Here is a 19,038-nt window from a genome sequence, read left to right on the forward strand (position 1 = left end):
GTGAAGATCTGGACATCAGGCGCCTTTGCGCATAACCAGGCGTCGGCTTTACTATGGAGTGGGTGTGGCAGGCCACTGTGTCTAGTACAGGACTCCCTTATTCTCAGGAGCTGTGCGCCGGGTGTTTAGGAGTGAGGACTGGGGGGTCTTGCTCACTTTCACATAACTCAGAGGAAATAAAGAACGGAGAAAGATGGAGCCCAAATATGCAAGGGGGGCACAAAGGAGTTCAATGTCTTTCAGTTATATGTTTAATAACTTCTTCCCTCCCTCCCTCCCTCTTTTCCTTCCTCTCTCTCCTTTTCTTCCTTCCTCACACACCCTATGCAAGTGTCTTCTGTTGAGCTAAGACTTTTTTTTTTTTTTTTTGGCCACTTTTTATTTTAAAATAGGGTTTCTGTAAGTTACCCAGGCTGGCCTTGAACTTGTTTGTAGCCCACTCAGTCCTCGAATTGTGACATGTCCCCTAAATCTCTGATGCAGTTGAGGTTACAGGCCTGTACCACAGGGACTATCTTATTTAAAAGTTTTCTTTATAAAAATCCGGAGAAGCTTGGCCTGGTGATATAGTTCTGTAATCCAAACATTAGGCATCATGAGTTTGAAGCCAGACTGAGTGTGGCTGGTCTTCACTACTGTGTGGGTTCTTCTTCCCCACCCCTGGTTCGTCCCCCTTTATTCCCCATCCCAGTTTCACCCCCTAACACTAGACAAGAGAGAAACAAGGAAGGAAGGGAGAGAGGAATTAGGACAATCTCTGAATCTAATTTCTTTTGTTTCTTTGACCACGGCTACCAGCAAACTACAACCAACCTCCCTAAATGACCAACAACCACCGACCTCACCTCTCAAGGCCTCACATTTATGTCCCCTCTGAAAGGTTACCAGATTTCCAAATATCACACGATCACAAATATTCTCTGCAGCTGGCAAAGCCACGCCTCTGCTAGAGCACGAGGCAAATCACAGTCAGCTGCGGCAGACAGTCCGAAGCGGCCCCACACCCACACCTGGAGTTAAAACAAAAGCACATTCTTGTAGCACTTCTCCCTGTGTGTGTATGTGTGTGTTAAAGACCCAAGATTCCGGAATTCTCACTACAACTGAGTTACATAGTAGAAACCCTGTGACAAAAATAAGCCAATAGGGGCCAATGAGGTGGCTCAGTGGGTAAAGGGGCTTGGTGCCAAGCCTGACATCTTGAGTTTGATCCCTGAGACCGTGATTCTTACAAGCTGCTCTCTCTCTCTCTCTCTCTCTCTCTCACACACACACACACACAAACACACACATACAATATATACATACTTAAAAATTTAAAACAAAAAGTCAGGGAGTGTGGCTCAGTGGGCTCCCATTTTATCACCTCAAAAATTAAAGTTAGGGTTGGAGGTATGAAGTAGAGACATGGCACCTTTGATGTAGAGGCCCCGCTGCCAGTCAGGTGACGTGCACTGTGATATGAGGGGTAAGATGGGGAGGGCAGAGAGTACAGGGATCGGGAGTGAAGAGCTTTGCCTGTTCCCAGCTAACTCGGGAGCTCCAGGTACCAGTGCTCGCTGGAACATGAGTCGTCCTGCAAATGGGGGCGTTCTGTCCCTTAGATTCTCTGCTAAATCCACGCTGTGATACAAAGCTGGGGGTCACAGTTGGTGCACAAGGCAAACGACTGGGTCAACTGAAGCATGTCAGGGCTGAGCCTCCACTGCTGGCTTCTGAGCAGTTCCTCTCCAGGACTTCTTAGTTGACAATCAGGAGCAGTTTTCATCGCTTTTCTGTGTTCAGATGTCAGGCGGGGCCAGTAGGTTTGTACCTAATCACTAGTGTCTTCTTGCTGCTCTTCCCAGTATCTGAGATTTGTCTCCAAAGTGCCAGTTTGCTCAGTGAAATCAGTGTCTTGCTTTTTTTTTTTTTAATTACTTGTGAAGCTGATTTTTAAGAGGGTTTGTAGTCTGGTTTGTAGTTTGTAATCTTTTTATGCCTTTTTCTGGTTGCAAGTTTTGAATATTTATGTTTTTCCAATGGGTTTGTCAACACAGTGTGCTGTGTTGTTTCCACAAGTATTTTACACACATTTTTAACGTGACCCACTTCCTTAATAGGAGCTAGCTTTAAGGCTATGTGAATCAAGATCGCAAAGAGGGCCAGGCATGGTGGCACATGGCTGTTCTGCCAGCACTTGGGAAGCTGAGGCAGGAGCATCACAAGTTCAAGATCAGCCTGAGCTGCACACACAATTCCAGTCTAGCCTGAGCTGCACACACAATTCCAGTCTAGCCTGAGCTGCACACACAATTCCAGTCTAGCCTGAGCTGCACACACAATTCCAGTCTAGCCTGAGCTGCACACACAATTCCAGTCTAGCCTGAGCTGCACAGCAAGACCTTCCTGTCTCAGGCAGACAGACAGACAGAAACATAATAAAGGAAAAGGCAGTGGTGGGAACTGCTGTGTGCTGAACCTGGGCTGGGTAAAGCTGCGCACCATCCATCCTTCATCCCACTACTCATCCTGGAGGTGAAGACTGGAGAGGAGGGAGCCTCTCGGGTCTTGTGGTCCAGCCCTTGTGTCCATGCTGGCAAGGCAGCTGAATTCCAGAGACCTCTGTTGAGCCCTCAGGGGTCTAGTGATAGAGTTGGAAGAGGAAACTCACATCACCCTGCAGTCTCCCGACTGCCAGAGACGGGACGATCTGCAACGGTTCTTACCAAAGCTAGACCTCACCTGTCACTTCAACTTTCATTTTCATGAATATGTGATTAACACAGCATGCCTCAGAGAAACACGAAAGGGGCAGCAGCTGATGAATTTGTATTGCTGGCAGTTTGGGGATGACGTTATAATTAGACAAATAACTGTTTTGAAGCCCCAGTAGGTCAGGTCACCCTACGTGTGCTGTGGTTGACCTCAGAGACTCAAAGAGTCAGATTCCAAGAGCACCTGATGGTTCTCCCAGGCCCTTCTGGAAAGCTTTCTAAAGAATTGGCTTTGTGGTCACTCCTGTCAGTGGCTTGGTAAATGCTTTTTGAAAAATAGTTGGATCACTTACACATTCGAATTTATCTGTTTCTATTTTCTTGGTTTAAGAATCATCTTTGTTAATTATGGGAATGGAAGGATGTCATTCAGAACCCGATAATGCCTTTGTTTTGTTTTGTTTTTCATTTCAAGGAGGCAGGGTTCAATACAGGTGTCTTTAGCCAGGCTCCTGTGAGATCCAGGCACAAGAGATTCAGTAAGGAGAGCTTCTGGAAGCCCATGAGGGCGTTGACACAGGTGCAGGGGGAGGAGACAAGCCCGGCTTGGACGCCATCTTGAAGTTCTGGCCTCAGCTGCTCCCAGGAAAGCGTAGACCACCCCTCAGAGCTCATTCCCACCTGTTTCAAAGATGTAGGCAGCATGCCAGTCCCTGTCTAAGGGCTGTGAAAAACTGGATCGGGAAGGAGAGCTTCAGGGATCCCACTGACAGGGACCTGGAAGCAGGGCTCTGAGAGGTACAGTGCCGAGAATTGTCGGCTTGTAAGGAATCGGCTTCTGTTATTTCTAGAAAATTCTACTAATACATTGTTTACTGATTGCTGTGTAAAAAAAAAAGAAAAGAAAAGAAAAGAAGAAAGAAAGAAAGAAAGAAAGAAAGAAAGAAAGAAAGAAAGAAAGAAAGAAAGAAAGAAAGAAAGAAAGAAAGAAAGAAGTCCAAACATTTACATTTGTTCTCCTCCTTGGCTTCTGCGGAACTTGAAGCTAGTGGTTCGGACTCTCACAAGCTTGTGGGCAAGCTGCTGGCTCGGGCTGCAGGCTCTCCTTCCAAGTTCACGCGCCTGCCATTGGCAGGAGTCTCTACCACCATCGACCAGGCCCTTCCCTGGGCTGCAGGGGAGCACATTGCCTTGCAGGCTTGGCCAGAAATGATACCGTTCGGGTCTTCCTTGGGTGTGAATACTCAGTTGGGAGGCTGTCAGGCACCAAGGTAAGGTGAACTCCTGCATGATTCTTTAGTTTGTTGTTGTTGTTTGCCAGAAAAGTAATGAAGGCAACCAGTGGTGACACTGCCAGGAGCAGGCCGTCTCTTTAACCTCCTCAGGGAAGCCGTGAGCTGAGATGTGTGTGCCAGATCCCTCCACCGGCCACCTGCTATTTGACAGTCTGTTTGAGTGGAACCCCATCCCATTTCTTTTTCTTATACACAATTAGCTCTCTCCAGGCCATGGCAAGGCAGGCTTTCCGGCACACACGTGGCCTCACAACCTGGCAAGACCTGAATCCTGGCATGGTCATTAAACTCAGCCAAAATAGAGCATGCTATTATTCTATACCACAGAGCTGAGGTCTTAATTTAGAGGTTTGACGACTGCATGATGGGTAGTGTCAGGATCCGGGCCTGACAGCACCAATTGCTCAAGTCAGAGAGGAAAAAAAGAAAGCAGGAGAGGCTATACTCCCTCTCAGGGCTCAGCATGCAGGCTGAACCCAGGAACCACCACGATGCTGGAGGCCAAATGTTTGTCCCTTTGGTCCTGTCTACACAGCACACCCCCGAGTCTCTAACACATGGCGGCAATGCCAAGGCATTGCTAAAGGTGAGGTAAGTCATTCTGCCATGGGTTCCTGTTCTGTAGGAGAACGTTGGTGCATTGCTGCAGTGGGCGGAACCAGGACTCTGGGTTTCATGGGTCTCTCACCACAGGCTGGGGCATAAGCTGGAGGCGCAGCTCCTTGTCCACACTTCCACAAGAGGAGAAGGCTGGAGGGAAAGGGAAAATGATCGGCTCCCTATATGTAGCCCAGATGCAGCATGGGGCAAGGACCCAAGTTCTCCAACATGTGGGCTATGAAGCCTTGACAGGCCTTAGCAGCACTCTAGGGGAGGTTGAGGAGATGAGGTGAAGGCAGTGGAGCTAAAGCTTCAGGTTGTTTGCCTGGTGATTAGGGCAGGTCTTTAAAAATATAGCTAGTAGCTGTGGTCATGGTGGTGCACATCTTTGATCCCAGGTAGAGGCAGGCAGATGTCTGTGAGTTCAAGGCCAGCCTGATCTACATAGGGAGTTCCAGACCAACCAAGATTGCACAGTGAGACCCTATCTCGAGACATAAACAAAGCCAACAGCAAGAAGGGCTGACAAGGTGGCTTGGTTAGGTGCTTGCTAAGCAAGCATGAGAACTTGAGTTCAATCCCCAGGACCCTCAGGAAAGGTGGGTGTGCCAGCACATACTAGAATCCTAGTGCTGGGGAGACAGTGACAGGAGGATTCCTAGAGTCAGAGTAGTGAGCTCCAGGTCACTGAGAGTCGATGAAGAGACATTGAGGAAGACACCCAAAATTAATGTCTGGCCTCCACACATACTGCAGCCAGTGGTCGTTTTTAGCCGCACCCTGACTTTAAGCCTAGCCTGAGTGACATAAGACCCCGTTAAAAACTGAAATCATAAATAAAAACAGCCAGAGAAATGCCAACAAGAGCCAGAATTACAAAGTTACAGAAATGTGCCTGTAATTCCAAGAGTTATATAACACGCGTAAGAGCCACGTCATTCGGAGAGTCAGAGAAACCCAGACTCTTCTGGCTTCAGGACCCTGAATGCAGACACTGTGACCCGCTGCCTCAAGTTCCTGCCGCTGCGCCTTTCCCACGGGCTGCGCCCTCACACTGTGGCTGAAGTAAATGCCTCCTTACATTGCTTTTGTCTGGTACTTGGTCACAGCAATGAAGAAAACCTTGCTCAGTTTAAGATCTTGTGTTTTCTATGATTATTTGGAGTCTTTGCATTTGGAGCAGGATGCCTTGTTGAGTCTGGCATCTTTTTAAGTGTTACAAAGACAGACTTGTTGCTATGGCTTTTAGGACCTTCTCTGAGCATAGCTACAGTACCAAAAGTGTGTGTGTGTGTGTGTGTGTGTGTGTGTGTGGGTTGAGGGAGGGGGCTGAGACTGTCCCTGCACTTCCTGGTTTTCAGCCTCAGCTATTACCTTTCTTCTTATCTTTTGTGAAGGGGGGGCTCTTGTACCCCTGGCTAATCCTGGAACTCACTCTGTAGACCAGGCTGGCCTCAGACCCACAGAGATCCACGGCCTCCTCTGCCTCTGTGGTGCTGGGATTAAAGACGTGTGCCACCACTGCCCAGCTTGCTTTTGGCCTTCCACTCACCATGCAGTTGAGGATGATCTTGAACTCTTGCTCCTTCTCTTGCCTCTGGAATGCTGAGATTACATGGTTGCTCCAGCTTGCCCATGTTATGCAGTGTGTACCACTGAGCTTCTGCCCAGCCTGTGTAATTATTATTAAACGGCAAAGGGATGAGGGATGCATGGGCTGAGACTTCCAGCCCTTTCCATTGGAGTTGCAGTTCTCAGCCCCTGCCTGTTCATCTACCACACCTGGTTTAGGTAGAGACAGCCAGGTCACCTTGTTCACCTCCAGGGTCCCACCCGAGAGAGGTGCTTGCCTTCTGAAGCCCACATTTCTAAGGTCTTGTGGAAGGGGGCAAGCATGTCTCTTAGACATCAGAAAGAGGGGGAGAAAAGATTAGAAATGCTGGAAAGAAGACACAGCTGTCAAAAGTATATGAAATTAGCAGCATAAGCTGTGAAATGTAAGCCACAGACAGTATAAAAATAGAAAGACGTTCAGAGGTGAAACCCAGTCTCCATAGCTGAGAACTTGGGATCTGAGAACTTGAGAACTGAGGCTACTCTGGAGGGTCACAGAATGGAGCAGTCCAGGCAGGGAACTCAGCTGGCGTCCATGTGGATACATGGCATGGAAAAGACTGATTTGGATGTCCTTTCCTAAGCAAGTGGTCTTCACCTCAGTTGGCAATACTATAAGGCTATAAGGCCATAAGGCAGAGGCTGGCAAGTCCTGTGTGCTGGCTGCTTCATGTCAACTTGACACAAGCTAAAATCATCTGAGAGGAGAGAACCTCAATTAAGAAAATGCCTCCATAAGATCTGGCTGTAGGGAAAACCCCTAGGACATTTTCTTAGTGATTTATGGGGGAGGGCCCAGCCCCTGGTGGGTAGTGCCAACCATGGGTTGGTGGTCATGGACTACAAGAAAGCTGGCTGAACAAGCAGTGAGGAGCAAGCCAGGAAGCATCGTCCCTTCCCGCTGTGGCCTCTGCATCAGGTCCTGCCTCCAGGTTCCTGCCCTATTTGAGTTTCTATCCCGACTTCCTTCAGTGATGAGCAGTGATGTAGAAGTGTAAGCCAAGTTAACCCTTTCCTCCCCGACTTGCTTCAGTCATGGTGTTTTATCATAGCAACAGAAACCCTAACTAAGACACCCTGTGACTCAAAATGCCTCATCCCTGTAGCAGCCACTAGATTTTTCCTCAGGCCTAGGGTTCTGTGAGAGTCTTGTGATGCCCAGTCTTGGGTCACATCTGATCAGTTGGCACAGGTGTGTCTCTGAGAATTCAGAGGCAGAGGGTTTCTGGGTCCTGGCCTCTTCTGGGAGTGTGCATGTGTCCAGCAATCACATGTAAGAGTCAATGAGTCCCACTCAGGCGGGAGCAAAGCCTGGCATGGCCTGTCTTCAAGCTTACATGCAGTCAATGCCCTCTGGGTGGCTGTGTGAGCAGTAAGAGCTGGTGGTTCTGCCAAGGCCCTGGGAAATCAGATATAACACCAGGGATCTGGGATCTGAGCCACTTCTCTGAAGATCATGCCTTTTGCTTTTCTTTAAATTTTTTGTTGTGGTTTTCAAATAGTTTTATGGTGTGGTGTGTAGCTTAGTGCCCTGAGCATGCCCCAGGCCCTGAGTCCTAGCCTAGAATGGCCAATAAACAAATAAACCACAGTTTTTAAAGCTTTCAAAAATGAGCCTAATTAAAAAAAATCAAACTCTTTACTATGGAAATTTCCAGACACACTCAAGTAGACAGAAAAGTATGAGGAACCCCTCAATCATGCATCCCCGGGCCCCAACAGTCCTCAGCTCAGGGCCTGTGTTTTATCTCTACATCCTCCCACTCCTTCCTCAGCCTGGATTATTTTTGGAATAAATGTTGGACATCATCTTGTCACATTTGAAATATTCCAGGGTGTCTCTCCAAAAGGTGCAAAGACTTACGAATGGCTGAAAAGTAACTGTCATACCACAGGAGTGTCCAAGGAAATAAACAATCATTTCCTAAGGCCACGAAATATCTGACCTGTGTTCAATTTTTTTTTCTTTTAACACTTGACACCTCCACGCCCACCCTCAACATTCCCCCTACCCTGACCCCCAGTGTGTTGAATGAAAAAAACGGAATTCTTATAAAGTTTCTATGTTGCAATTGCTTAATACTACCTCTTAAGTCTCTTGGGGCTTGTTTACACTTTAGTTGTATTTTATTTTAAGAAACTTTCTTATTGTAAGACTCTCTTGTAGCAACAACCCAGACAAGCTGCCCCCAGAGTAACTGTTTGTGCCTTTTGTGTGTTTCCATGGAAACACAGTTTCCAATATGGAACCTGGTCCTTGCCCAGCTTCAGAAATTCAGACTCACAGTGCCACACTTGAGTCTTTAGCTGCGCTAGAGGATTCGCGGAAGTGGCCATGTTTGGATGGTAGTCACAGTACTTGGTAACCACTCCACCTAGTTAACTTACGTAAGCAATAAACCAAGGCTGGGAGTGGGCGGGGGGGGGGGGTCTTTGGTGGTGTAGCTGCCTGCAGCTTGCATGGGACACGGCAGTGATGCAGTTTTGTGTGTGGCTGGCTACGGTGGGACAGGATTTGCTGTGATATCCCCCCCGACGTTCTTGTGTTGGTGCAAGCAACCCCTCCCCCATGTTCCCGTAAGTAACCCAGGCAAACTCATTGGATCACCACACTGGGCTTGGCAGAATCATTTCTTTGGTCTACCATTGTGCTCTGTGTCTAAGGTGAACGGACATACTCTCCCCTGAAAAAGTCGCACAGCTCAGATTCTAATGACGCACAATGAGCTCAACAAATAAAGCGCCCTCCCGGTGTCACTTCCGTAAGGAGCAGTGTCCTACCATGACTGTGCTTCCCTGATGCCCTCCCCAGCGTCACTGTAAATCCTGCTGCTTGGAAGAGAGCTGCAGATAGCCTGAGCACCTGGAAGATCTGTCCAGGAAGAAGCGATGCATACCCAGTATCAACACCACCCAAGCTTCGCGGCAACCACGGGCCTGTGCTTCCTGCAGCCATTTGAAGACTCCCAGTCCTCTCATCTGCAGCCCAGACTCTTTCCTCTTCCCCTCCATCTGCAGCTTCCGACCTCATGCACATTCCCTTTAGGGTTCTCTTGTGTGTGAGACCCAGAGCCTAACTGTTGACACTAAGTGCACTGAGGGTTGCCTGGCTCTTCCTGACTTTTTTTTTCTTCTTACAAGATTTATTTATGTGTCTATGTGAATATATATCATGTGTGTGAGTATCTGCAGATGCAAGAAGATGGCATCAGCTCCCCTGGAACTGGGGTTATGGGCAGTGCTGAGCCAGTGCTGTGGCTGCTTGAAACGCTCTTTACCACCGAGTCATCTCTTTAGCCCTCTCCTTGTGTCTTGCAGACATAGGTTCTACTGATGATATGGCAATGGCCAATTAATATTGCCCCTGTTTCTTTAGCTACTCAGCGTAGAGGTCAGCATACCTGACCCAAATGTAGTCAACCATATTCTTTCCCTTCGCAGATCTTTCTTCTCTGAAAAATGTGAAGAGCATTCTCATTGGCAGTGAAGAGCAAGATGAAAGACCATCTTGGCAATGGCTGCTATTTAGATTATGGACAAACAGGGAGAATAATTCTCCTAGTCTGAAAAGAGAATCAGGAGAACAAAGCAGTTCACAAGAGAAGCAGGGAGGAAGGACCCCAGAGGAACTGACCAGGTGTTTCTGGTTCCTGATGATGCTTCAGTATGAAGATGGTCTTTGTTTCTTAGATTCTTTGGGATTCCAGGATTTGTCTATAATTAATTACTTGAGCAAGTTTGAATAGGTTTCTGATCTTCGCAATCAAAGTGGCCCTTGCCAGGAAATGAGGATGTCTACCGTGGCAACTTTGATTCAACATTGCCATCAATGGCTTCCTTGCCAGTGCTATATAGCAGAAAAAACAAGAGCCCCAAAGATTGAAAAGGAATGAGACTGTATTCACAGAGGGTAAGATTCTGTGCAGAGAAAATCCAAAGTGACTGTACTGGCTGTTTTTGTGTCAATTTGACACAGGCTGGAGTCATTAGAGAAAAAGGAGCCTCAGGTGAAAAAAATGCTGCCATAAGATACAGCTGTAAGGCAAATTCTCAACTAGTGATCAGTGGGGAAGGGCCATCCCATTGGGGGCTGCTATGCTATCCCTGAGCCAGAGGTAGGTCTGGGTTATGAAAGCAGACTGAGCAAGCCATGGGAAGCAAGCTAGGAAGCAGCACCCTCCATGGTCTCTGCATCAGCCGCTGCCTCTAGGTTCCTGCCTGTTTGAGTTCCTGTCCTGACTTTCTTGGGTAATGAACAGCAATGTGGAAATGGAAGCCGAATAAACACTTTTCTCCCCAACTTGCTTTTTGGTCATGGTGTTTTCTCGCAGCAATAGAAACCCTAACTAACACAGTGCCATTTAAAAAAAAAAAAAAAAGAATAAGCAAATCTGTCAAAATCACAAAATGCTAAGTGAACTTGTAAGAAATAGTCACTTCTCCCCATCCAAACAAGATAGTTGTATTTTTGTGCACTTCCAATGTGCTTTGTTCAGCAATAAATAATTTAAAAGCAGACACAGAAAACACTAACATGTAAAATAAGATTTTTTTTAAAAAGAGCAAGAAATAGCTAGAGAAAAATTTAATTAAAATATGTATAAACCAGGCTGGGAAGGTGGCTCAGTGGGTAAAGCACCTTCCCCTCAAGATTGAAGACCAGACTTCAGGTCCCACAGTCTATGTAAAGTCAGACACAGTTGTGCACATCAGTAATCCCATGTTTCCATGGAGACGTGGGAAGCTCTTTGTTAGCCATTATTGTAAGCCAGTAAGGAGGCTGGCTAGCCTGGCTTTCATAGTAGCAAACAAGAGACCCTGCTTCAAACAAGGACACCCCAGGTTGTCCTCTGACCTCCACAGGAACTCTGTAGTACACACACCTGCAGCCACACACATGCGCATACACGTGGTCAAGAACACACATGCATATGTGAACAACACAACAAGAATTTAAAAAATATGTATAAAACTCCTAAGACCTACAAATCATCACTGGCTTAGTTTTCCAAGACACCTAAACAGAGAGGATGTATTCATAACCCAATAAATTGGGATATATTCATGGACTGAACAGTTTAAGGAGTCAAGGATCCCCAAATTTATCTGGAAGGATAATGCATCTTCAACTTCAGTCCTAACAAACATATTTTTGAGAGTAGAAATTGACATCCTGATTCTAAAATTTATATGGGAACACACACTTAAAATAGGCAGGCCTGTCTTTAAAAAGAATGCTGTGGGAGGCCTCACACTACTAGATTTTTAAGCATAAAGCTGCAGAATTTAAGACAGTGCAGTCCTGGCGTAGGGATGGCCAGTGAGCTCAGTAAGTCCAGGGACAAGCCCACCTGTGTGCGCACAGCGCGGTGCTTTCTAAAAACGGTCACAAGGGTCCTACTTGTAATCCCAACACTTAGGAGGCTGATGCAGGAAAGTCATGAGTTTAAGGTCAGTCTAGATTATGTAGTGAATTCGAGACCAGCATGGGTTACATAGTGAGACCCCTGTCTAAAAAAATGAAACTAAACAAATGAACGACAAGGCATGGATATCATTCATGGACAGGAGCTGAAGGCCACTTATGTAAATGCCACTAAAGCAGCTGGATGGGCCTATGGAGTACAAGACAGAGATGCAGAACTCAAGGTATGAGCCTCTATGGAAGTTAGATATTTGTTAAATAGCAAACATGATAATGAGCAGTAAGAGAACAATATTGATAAGCTAATATCATCACAGTTAAAAATGTATGCTCGCTGAAAGACAGGAAAATTATGATACACAAGTAGAAATGTAGGCAAGGTGCATCTCGGGATGAGAGCGTTTTGTTTTGATTTTGGATTTTTTGAGCCAGGTCTCAGTCTGTAGCCTAGATTGTCTTGGAACTCACTATGTAGGCCAGGGTGGCCTTGAAGCCATGGTGATCCTCCTGCTTCTGTGTCTAAAGTACTGGGATTACAGGCAGCATTACCATGCCTGGCTTGGCCACGGATTTTATTTGACATATTAAAAAAAAAACCTATACATACAAAAATAAATAAACAGCAATGGGAAAATGATCTGAATGGGCACCACCCCAAAGTCAGTGGAGAGCCAATAAAGGCACATAAACACACTCAACCTCACAATCATCAGGAAAATATAAATTAGAGTGGTACCGAGAAACCGCAATGTTTTTAAGTGCACAGAGGGAGAGAAGCAGATTCAGCACGAAAAGACTCTTTTCCCAATGTCCTTTGTAAGCAGAAGTGTTATGCAATATGGTTTCAGCCGATAAGATGTAAGCAGTGTTGGCTGGTCAGTCTTCAGGAAAGCCACTTAAGAGAAAGGCAGAGTTGACATGAACCGTTCACCCCCCATTTTCCTTCCTGAGCTGTAGCTGTAATGGCTGGAGCCCCCTCAACCATCTTTTTTAAAAAATTATTTATTATAACTTATTCACTTTGTATCCCAGATGTAGCCCCCTCCCTATGCCCCTCCCAATCCTGCCCTCCCTTTCTCTTCTCCTCCCATGCCCCTTCTCCAGCCCACTAATAGGGGAGGTCCTCCTTTCCTTCCACCTGATCCTAGCCTATCAGGTCTCATCAGGACTATCTGCATTGTCTTCCTCTGACCTGGCAAGATGATCAAAGAGCAGGCCACTGAGTTCATGTCAGAGACAGTCCTTGTTCCCCTTACTAGGGAACCCATTTGTACACTGAGCTGCCATGGGCTACATCTGTGCAGGGGGTCTAGGTTATCACCATTCATGGTCCTTGGTTGGAGTATCAGTCTCAGAAAAGACCCCTGGGCCCAGATTTTTTGGTTCTGTTGCTCTTCTTGTAGAGTTCCAGTCCCTTCCAGGTCTTTTTATCGCCCTCTTCTTCCATAAGATTCCCTGAACTCTACCCAAAGTTTGGCTGAGTCTCAGCATCTGCTTTAATACCCTGCTGGGCAGTCTTTCAGAGGCCCTCTGTAGGTAGGCTCCTGTTTTGTTCCTTGTTTTCACCTTCTTCCAATGTCTATCTCATTTGCCTTTTTGAATGAAGATTGATCATCTTACCCAGGGACCTCCTCCTTGCTTAGCTTCTTTAGATGTACAGATTTTAGTATGTTTATCCTACATTATGTGTCTAATATCCACCTATAAGTGAGTATATACCATGTGTGTCTTTCTGCTTCTGGTATACCTCACTCAGGATGATTTTTTTCTAGTTTCCACCATTTGCCTGCAAATTTCATGATTTCCTTGTTTTTAATTGCTGAGTACTATTCCATTGTGTATATGCACCGCAATTTCTGTATCCATTCCTCAACTGAGGGACATCTAGGTTGTTTCCAGGTTCTTGCTATTCTGAATAAAGCTGCTACAAACATGGTTGAGCAAATGTCCTTGTTGTATATTTGAAAATAGTTTGGATATATGCCTAAGAGCGGTATAGCTGGGTCTTGAGGCAGCTCTGAGAAAGCATCTGGCAGTCATCTTAATAGACACAGAGTGGAATACTAAAATGAGCCTAGATCCCTGAAGGCATGAAGGAACTTCAGTCATGGCCTTCGGACTTCTTTCATGCAGACACTCACTGTGATGAAGTGGGCCATGTGCCTTTTTGTTACAAGTACTGTGGTAAATATTTTTATGTCAACTTGACAAAAACTAAAGGCATTTGAAAGGAGGGAACCCCAATGAAGAAAATTCATCCATAAGATATGGCTGCATGCAAGCTTGCAGGGCATTTTCTTCTTAGTGAGCAGATTGGGAGGGCCCAGCCCTTTGGGGGCTCTGCCATTCCTGAGCCAGTGGTCCTGGGTTCTATAAGAAAGCAGGCTGAGCAAGCCATATGAACAAGTCAGTAAGTAGCACCCCTCCATGGCCTCAGCCTCTGTATCATCCACCTCCAGGTTCCTTCCCTGTGTGAGCTCCCGTCCTGACTTCCTTTGATGAAGGAGAGTGATCTGGAAGTGTAAGTCAAATAAACTCTTTCCTCTCCAACTTGCTTTTTTGAATAGCAAGAAGAATGACGAGTGAAATCTGCTTTATGGAGAGAGCGCGTGCATAAAATGCACAGGAGAAAGACCAGGCGCATGTGCAATTTGTTAAAACCTCTCTAGGGTGGTGGCGCCATACTCTGTCTTCTCTATCCCTCAGCATACATAACACCTCCAAATTCCTAGTCTGTGATAGAATAGTTTTTACAAAAGGAAACTGTGGACTGAGAAAAGACAAGCCACTGAGCCACCGTAAGAGAAGTAGAAGCAGGCGGCAGTGAGTGTAGCTCAGGCCATGGAGTGCTCGTCCATCCTGCAGGAGCCCTGGGTTTGGACCCCAGCACCATACCGCCCAGATGTGGTGGCACACATCTGTAATCCCAGCACTAGAAAGACGGAGGCAGGAAGATAAGGAATTCAAGGTCATGGCCCATCAGGTAAAAGCGCTTGCCTTGCGAGCCACACCACTTGGGTTCAATCCCTGGAGCCCACAGTCAGGAGAGAACTCACTTTTGAAAACTGCTTACACACACACACACACACACACAAAGTCATCTCTGGCTAGGTAGTGGTTTTTGAAGCCAGCCTGGAATATATGAGACCCTGTCTCAAATCAAAACAACAAACATGACAAACGACTCCCTGCAGCCCTGAGAAGACACGTGGTGCCGGTGCCTGCCATGCCCTTCAGTCCGGCCCCTTCCGGGCTTACATGGCTCACCTGGCTTCCCCGGCTCCTGCGTCCCTCTGTGCTCGTGTTCCCCAGGGAGGCGCTCTGCCCCGGGGCAGGTTGAAGGCCAAGGGTTCGTGTACAGATTTCCCTATTGCTTGTGAATCTGTGGTGTTAAAAAAAAATGGAGTAAGTTAGAAAATATGCAACTGTCCCTTTCCAGGCAAATCTATGACTGACATTAGTGACACCCCAAGAAGAAGGTAAGTGAAGGTGGTTCCTCCTCTCACTTTCCAAAGGGATATTTGCTAGGCCGTGTGCAGTATTTGATGACTTGGGATTTCCCTGCCACGGAACTTCATATATACACATCCAGAGAGAGAAAGAGGGGGATAGAGAAATGGAGGGAGGGAAGAACATATATATTTATACATACATATACATACATATACATACACAGAGAGAGAGAGAGAGAGAGACAGAGAGACAGAGAGACAGAGAGACAGAGAGAGAGTCAGTCAGTCAGTGGAAAGGGAGGTATTGGAAATACCATAGCAAGCTTCCATGCAAGCCTGGCCGATGTTTAGAGAATCCCAAAGCTTCCATTGTGAGCTCATTTCTCCTGGACAAACTCATTTGTAGCTTGCCACCCTCTTCACATCTAATCTCAACATCCGAGTCCTAATCGGTGGGCGATCACGCCAGGTCTAGAATGTCACATGACCCCAGTGGTCAGGCGATGTTGCTGCTGCAGTGGGGTTCACGAGGGCCACATTTTCAGCAGACGAAATGGAGAAAAGTGATGTGGCTTGGAGCTCCAATCTGTACATGGTGAGCCCAGAGTACTTGCTGCCTTCGTGTCCACAGGGCACAGGTCAGAGGGGCCTGGTGGCCAGGGGCACGTTGTTTGTGCCATCCTGTGCAGCGAAGCAGAGATGGGGTCCCTGTGGACTCTGAGTGGAGGAAACTCAGGTGGCCATGGACTGAGGAGTCTCTCTCACCACCGGGCTGTGTGTCATGAGACCTATCTGTGCGCTGAACACCAACCTGTGCTAGCGCGGGGCGCAGGGCTCACATGTTAGAAGCTCTGCCTCCAGCTGGTGGCGCTATTGGGAGCCGATGGACACAGAAGGAGGAGGGGCCTGGGGAAGAAGCTGTCATTGGGCTGTCTCCATAGGATATAGCCTGTCTTTTCTTAGACCTTCCTCCCTCTAACCCCTCACTCTCCTCCACCATGCTTTCCATCTAGACACCCTGCCTCATCTCTGGCTAGAGCAGCAGGTCCTGACAGCCCTGGACTGAGCCCTCTTACAGCTATGAGCCTAAACACACTTTTCTTTCTTCCGATTGATTTATCTTGAGTGTTTTGTCTCAGATGCTGAATGTACCTACCTTTTCTCCCACCACGGAAGGAGCCCTGTGGCCCCAGATCTGGCAGCTACATGCCTTTTTCTATATATTACACTCTTGCACTTTCCAACAGGACAACCACTACCCACGGGAGGCTCATGCGTACTTGAGAGATGGTGGATGTGGCTGTAGAAATGCATTTCCCTATTCCATTCAGCTTAATTTAAGCCCAAACGTGAAAACAGAGTGACGGTTCAATGATTGGAAAACTTCTAAGAATATTTGGAACAATTTGGGTATGTAAATTTACTTTTTTGACTGTACATTTCATGAGATCTAAATCCAGATCGAGTGTTTATTTCCAGTGAGGATTTGGCAAGTTAACACAAAGGACTATGTTCTAAAACACTCAACAAGTTTCAAAGCCATCGTACACAAAGGACCTAAAGCAGCTCACTGAGAAGTTATTTTTTTAAAGACAGGTCTCATGACGTAGCCAGGCTAGCCTTGAACTCTCAGTCTTTTAGCTTAGTCCTAGGACTATAGATGTGTGTGCACATGGGCTTGTGTGTGTGTGTTAGTACATGAGCTTGTGCACATGTGTGTATTTTAATTTTATGAGCATTGGGAGTAGTTTGGCTTCAGGTTACAAAGTACCCACTAGAGAATTTAATGAATACTTTTGGACAGTCACCAAAGCCTCTGGTCCTGATGCTGATCTGTACTCCTAACACTCTAGGGGTGGCATACTTTCTGAGGATAGTTGTCATGCTCAGGCTTTGGGGAGCCATCCCATATTCTGTAATCCCAGCATTCTTCCTTCTCAGCCCTGTGGGCGGCCCCAAGGAGAGGTGTCCCATCTGTCGTGCCTCACTGACAAAGTTTCTGAACTTTAGTCTGCTCAACAAATATATATATATATATATATATATATATATATATGCAGATGAAATGTGACCAGAACCTATGCAAGAGAGTCAGTGGTCTCCCTGAAAAGACACCCCAAGGTTTTACACACAGTCATGACAACAGAAACCCCAGCAATCACAGGAACTGAATAGGAAATGGTGGTTATAATGTCACCACCAGTAAGGAAATTTGTGTTCCCAAATGACCCAGGATACAGACAGTGGCATCTCCCTACTAGAACAAATATATGACTGGATGACTTGATTGTGTCTCTTCAGGAGAAGCCTGTCTTGTTGTATGACCTGAGGGGATACTTTCCATAGTATGTTGTCATACTATGGAAAGACAAAGTCTCTAGACAATGACCTCAACTGGTCCACCTTGCTGGACCCACCCCTGACCATTTCCATTGCCTTTTGAGCTTTGCTTTAATGAGACTGAGCACCAGCAACCCACGTGGCAGGTGTCCCTGGTACTGACCTGTGTGGTGGCTGATGCTCCGCCCAGACATGGTCCTGGCCTTGCCTTTGTGTCTCATGGCGCGATTGAAGATGGAATTCCTCTGGATTGGGATGTGGCAGTGGGGTTCTTCATCTTGAGCCTCCTCCCCAGACTCAAGTGCCTCTGTGTTCTCCGGAAGTATCTCATGCCTCGTCTCAGCTGGGCCATGATTGCTTTTCCATGAGCTGCTCACTGATTTCCTCTGAGGTTTTTCCCAGTCTTCAGAGTCTTTGGTCTCCATGGCAATAGACCTAACGGTTTCTCAGCAGGACTGCTGGGGTCAGCAACCTCCCTGACTTCATCAGTTTTCGGCACTTCAGGACAGACAGAGAGCAATTGCCAGTTAGAGTCATTGGGCTAAGTGGTCCATTCAGAGCATACAGTCCTTTCCCATTCGGGTTTGATGAGATTTGGGATAATTCACACACCCAACCAATTGCATCTTTGCCGATACGAATCGCAGCGCAAACCGCTCATTTGGAGGCAGTCGTGTGTCATTGTGTAATTGAGGTTTGTTTATTCTGTTCATAGGCGGCACTTTAAGTAAAACGCTTAACATGGCTCGTGTAACTACCTGCAAGTAACTATTTCCTGAATAGCTCTCGATACAGAGAGCACCAAATAGCAAGAGATCTCTAACAGTGGCAGGGGACAGCCAGGGAAGATGCAGAAGGATGGGGAAAAGGTGCTGGCATCGACATGCCTCACAGGGCACTGTATGTCTGAGCAAACTTGAACTCCATGAAGACAAAGAGTTTCCATCATCTGGTGGCCAAGTGGAGCTGGGTTAGTGACCTCTTGTGTAAGAAGCCTCATCCCCTGGGCTGGAGTCACACAGGGCTATTCCTCCCCCTGCCCCTCAGCCCCATGCCCAGGGCAACTGTCTAACATATATTTCAAGCTAAGACGCTTGTAGCAGGAAAAGTGAGGTAGAGCGACTCAGGGCTATACGGTCAGGCTTAGCTCCCTCCCAACATGGACCTCCCTTTCCAGAATGGGGGTCTGAGGTATTGATGGGTCCAAGGGGTCTTTTGAGAATGGGTGTCACACTGGTGGGACAACGTTCTGGGTGACAAAGCCACGGAGACTTTATGGGTGTGAAAGTCATGCATAGATACTCTGTGTATAGGAGCTGTTTTCTAGGTGATAGGTGAGGATCAGAGACTCGGGAACACTTCATCCGTTTCACACCTTCTTCTACAAAACAGGGACAGTGGGAACTGACTGTACGACCCAGCTACACACTCCTTTTCTTACCCAGTCTCTCTCTCCAGCCTAAGTGTACACCTTATCATTGGGGTAGCAGCCACGCACAGGGTTCCCTGGAGACGGAGAACGGCTCTGCCTAAGGCAGGATTCGAAGCCTGAAGCGCGCAGCCCACCCAGAATCACCCCTGTGGCACATGCAGAGAGACAGCACGTTTTAACCCGA

At 47.0% G+C, this 19,038-nt stretch overlaps 1 protein-coding gene across 2 annotated transcripts in view; it reads right to left on the reverse strand.

Moving 5' to 3' along the window:
* The window catches only part of Ngef (neuronal guanine nucleotide exchange factor), an 86,135-nt gene that overhangs the window by 40,810 nt on the left and 26,287 nt on the right, over positions 1-19,038 (reverse strand). Inside the window, exons 2-3 of one of the 2 annotated variants that reach the window (XM_021644631.2) lie at positions 17,586-17,920; positions 14,898-15,012 (exon numbers count right to left, since the gene is read on the reverse strand). The exons of the other annotated variant lie outside the window; for it this stretch is intronic. Coding sequence (XP_021500306.2) covers positions 14,898-15,012; positions 17,586-17,847 — 377 coding nt within the window. The 5' untranslated portion in view covers positions 17,848-17,920. The remainder of the gene's footprint in view (positions 1-14,897; positions 15,013-17,585; positions 17,921-19,038) is intronic. 2 annotated transcript variants of the gene reach the window in all.

The sequence above is a fragment of the Meriones unguiculatus genome, chromosome 15, assembly GCF_030254825.1.
Source record: "Meriones unguiculatus strain TT.TT164.6M chromosome 15, Bangor_MerUng_6.1, whole genome shotgun sequence".
In the NCBI taxonomy this organism is placed as follows: Eukaryota; Metazoa; Chordata; class Mammalia; order Rodentia; family Muridae; genus Meriones; species Meriones unguiculatus.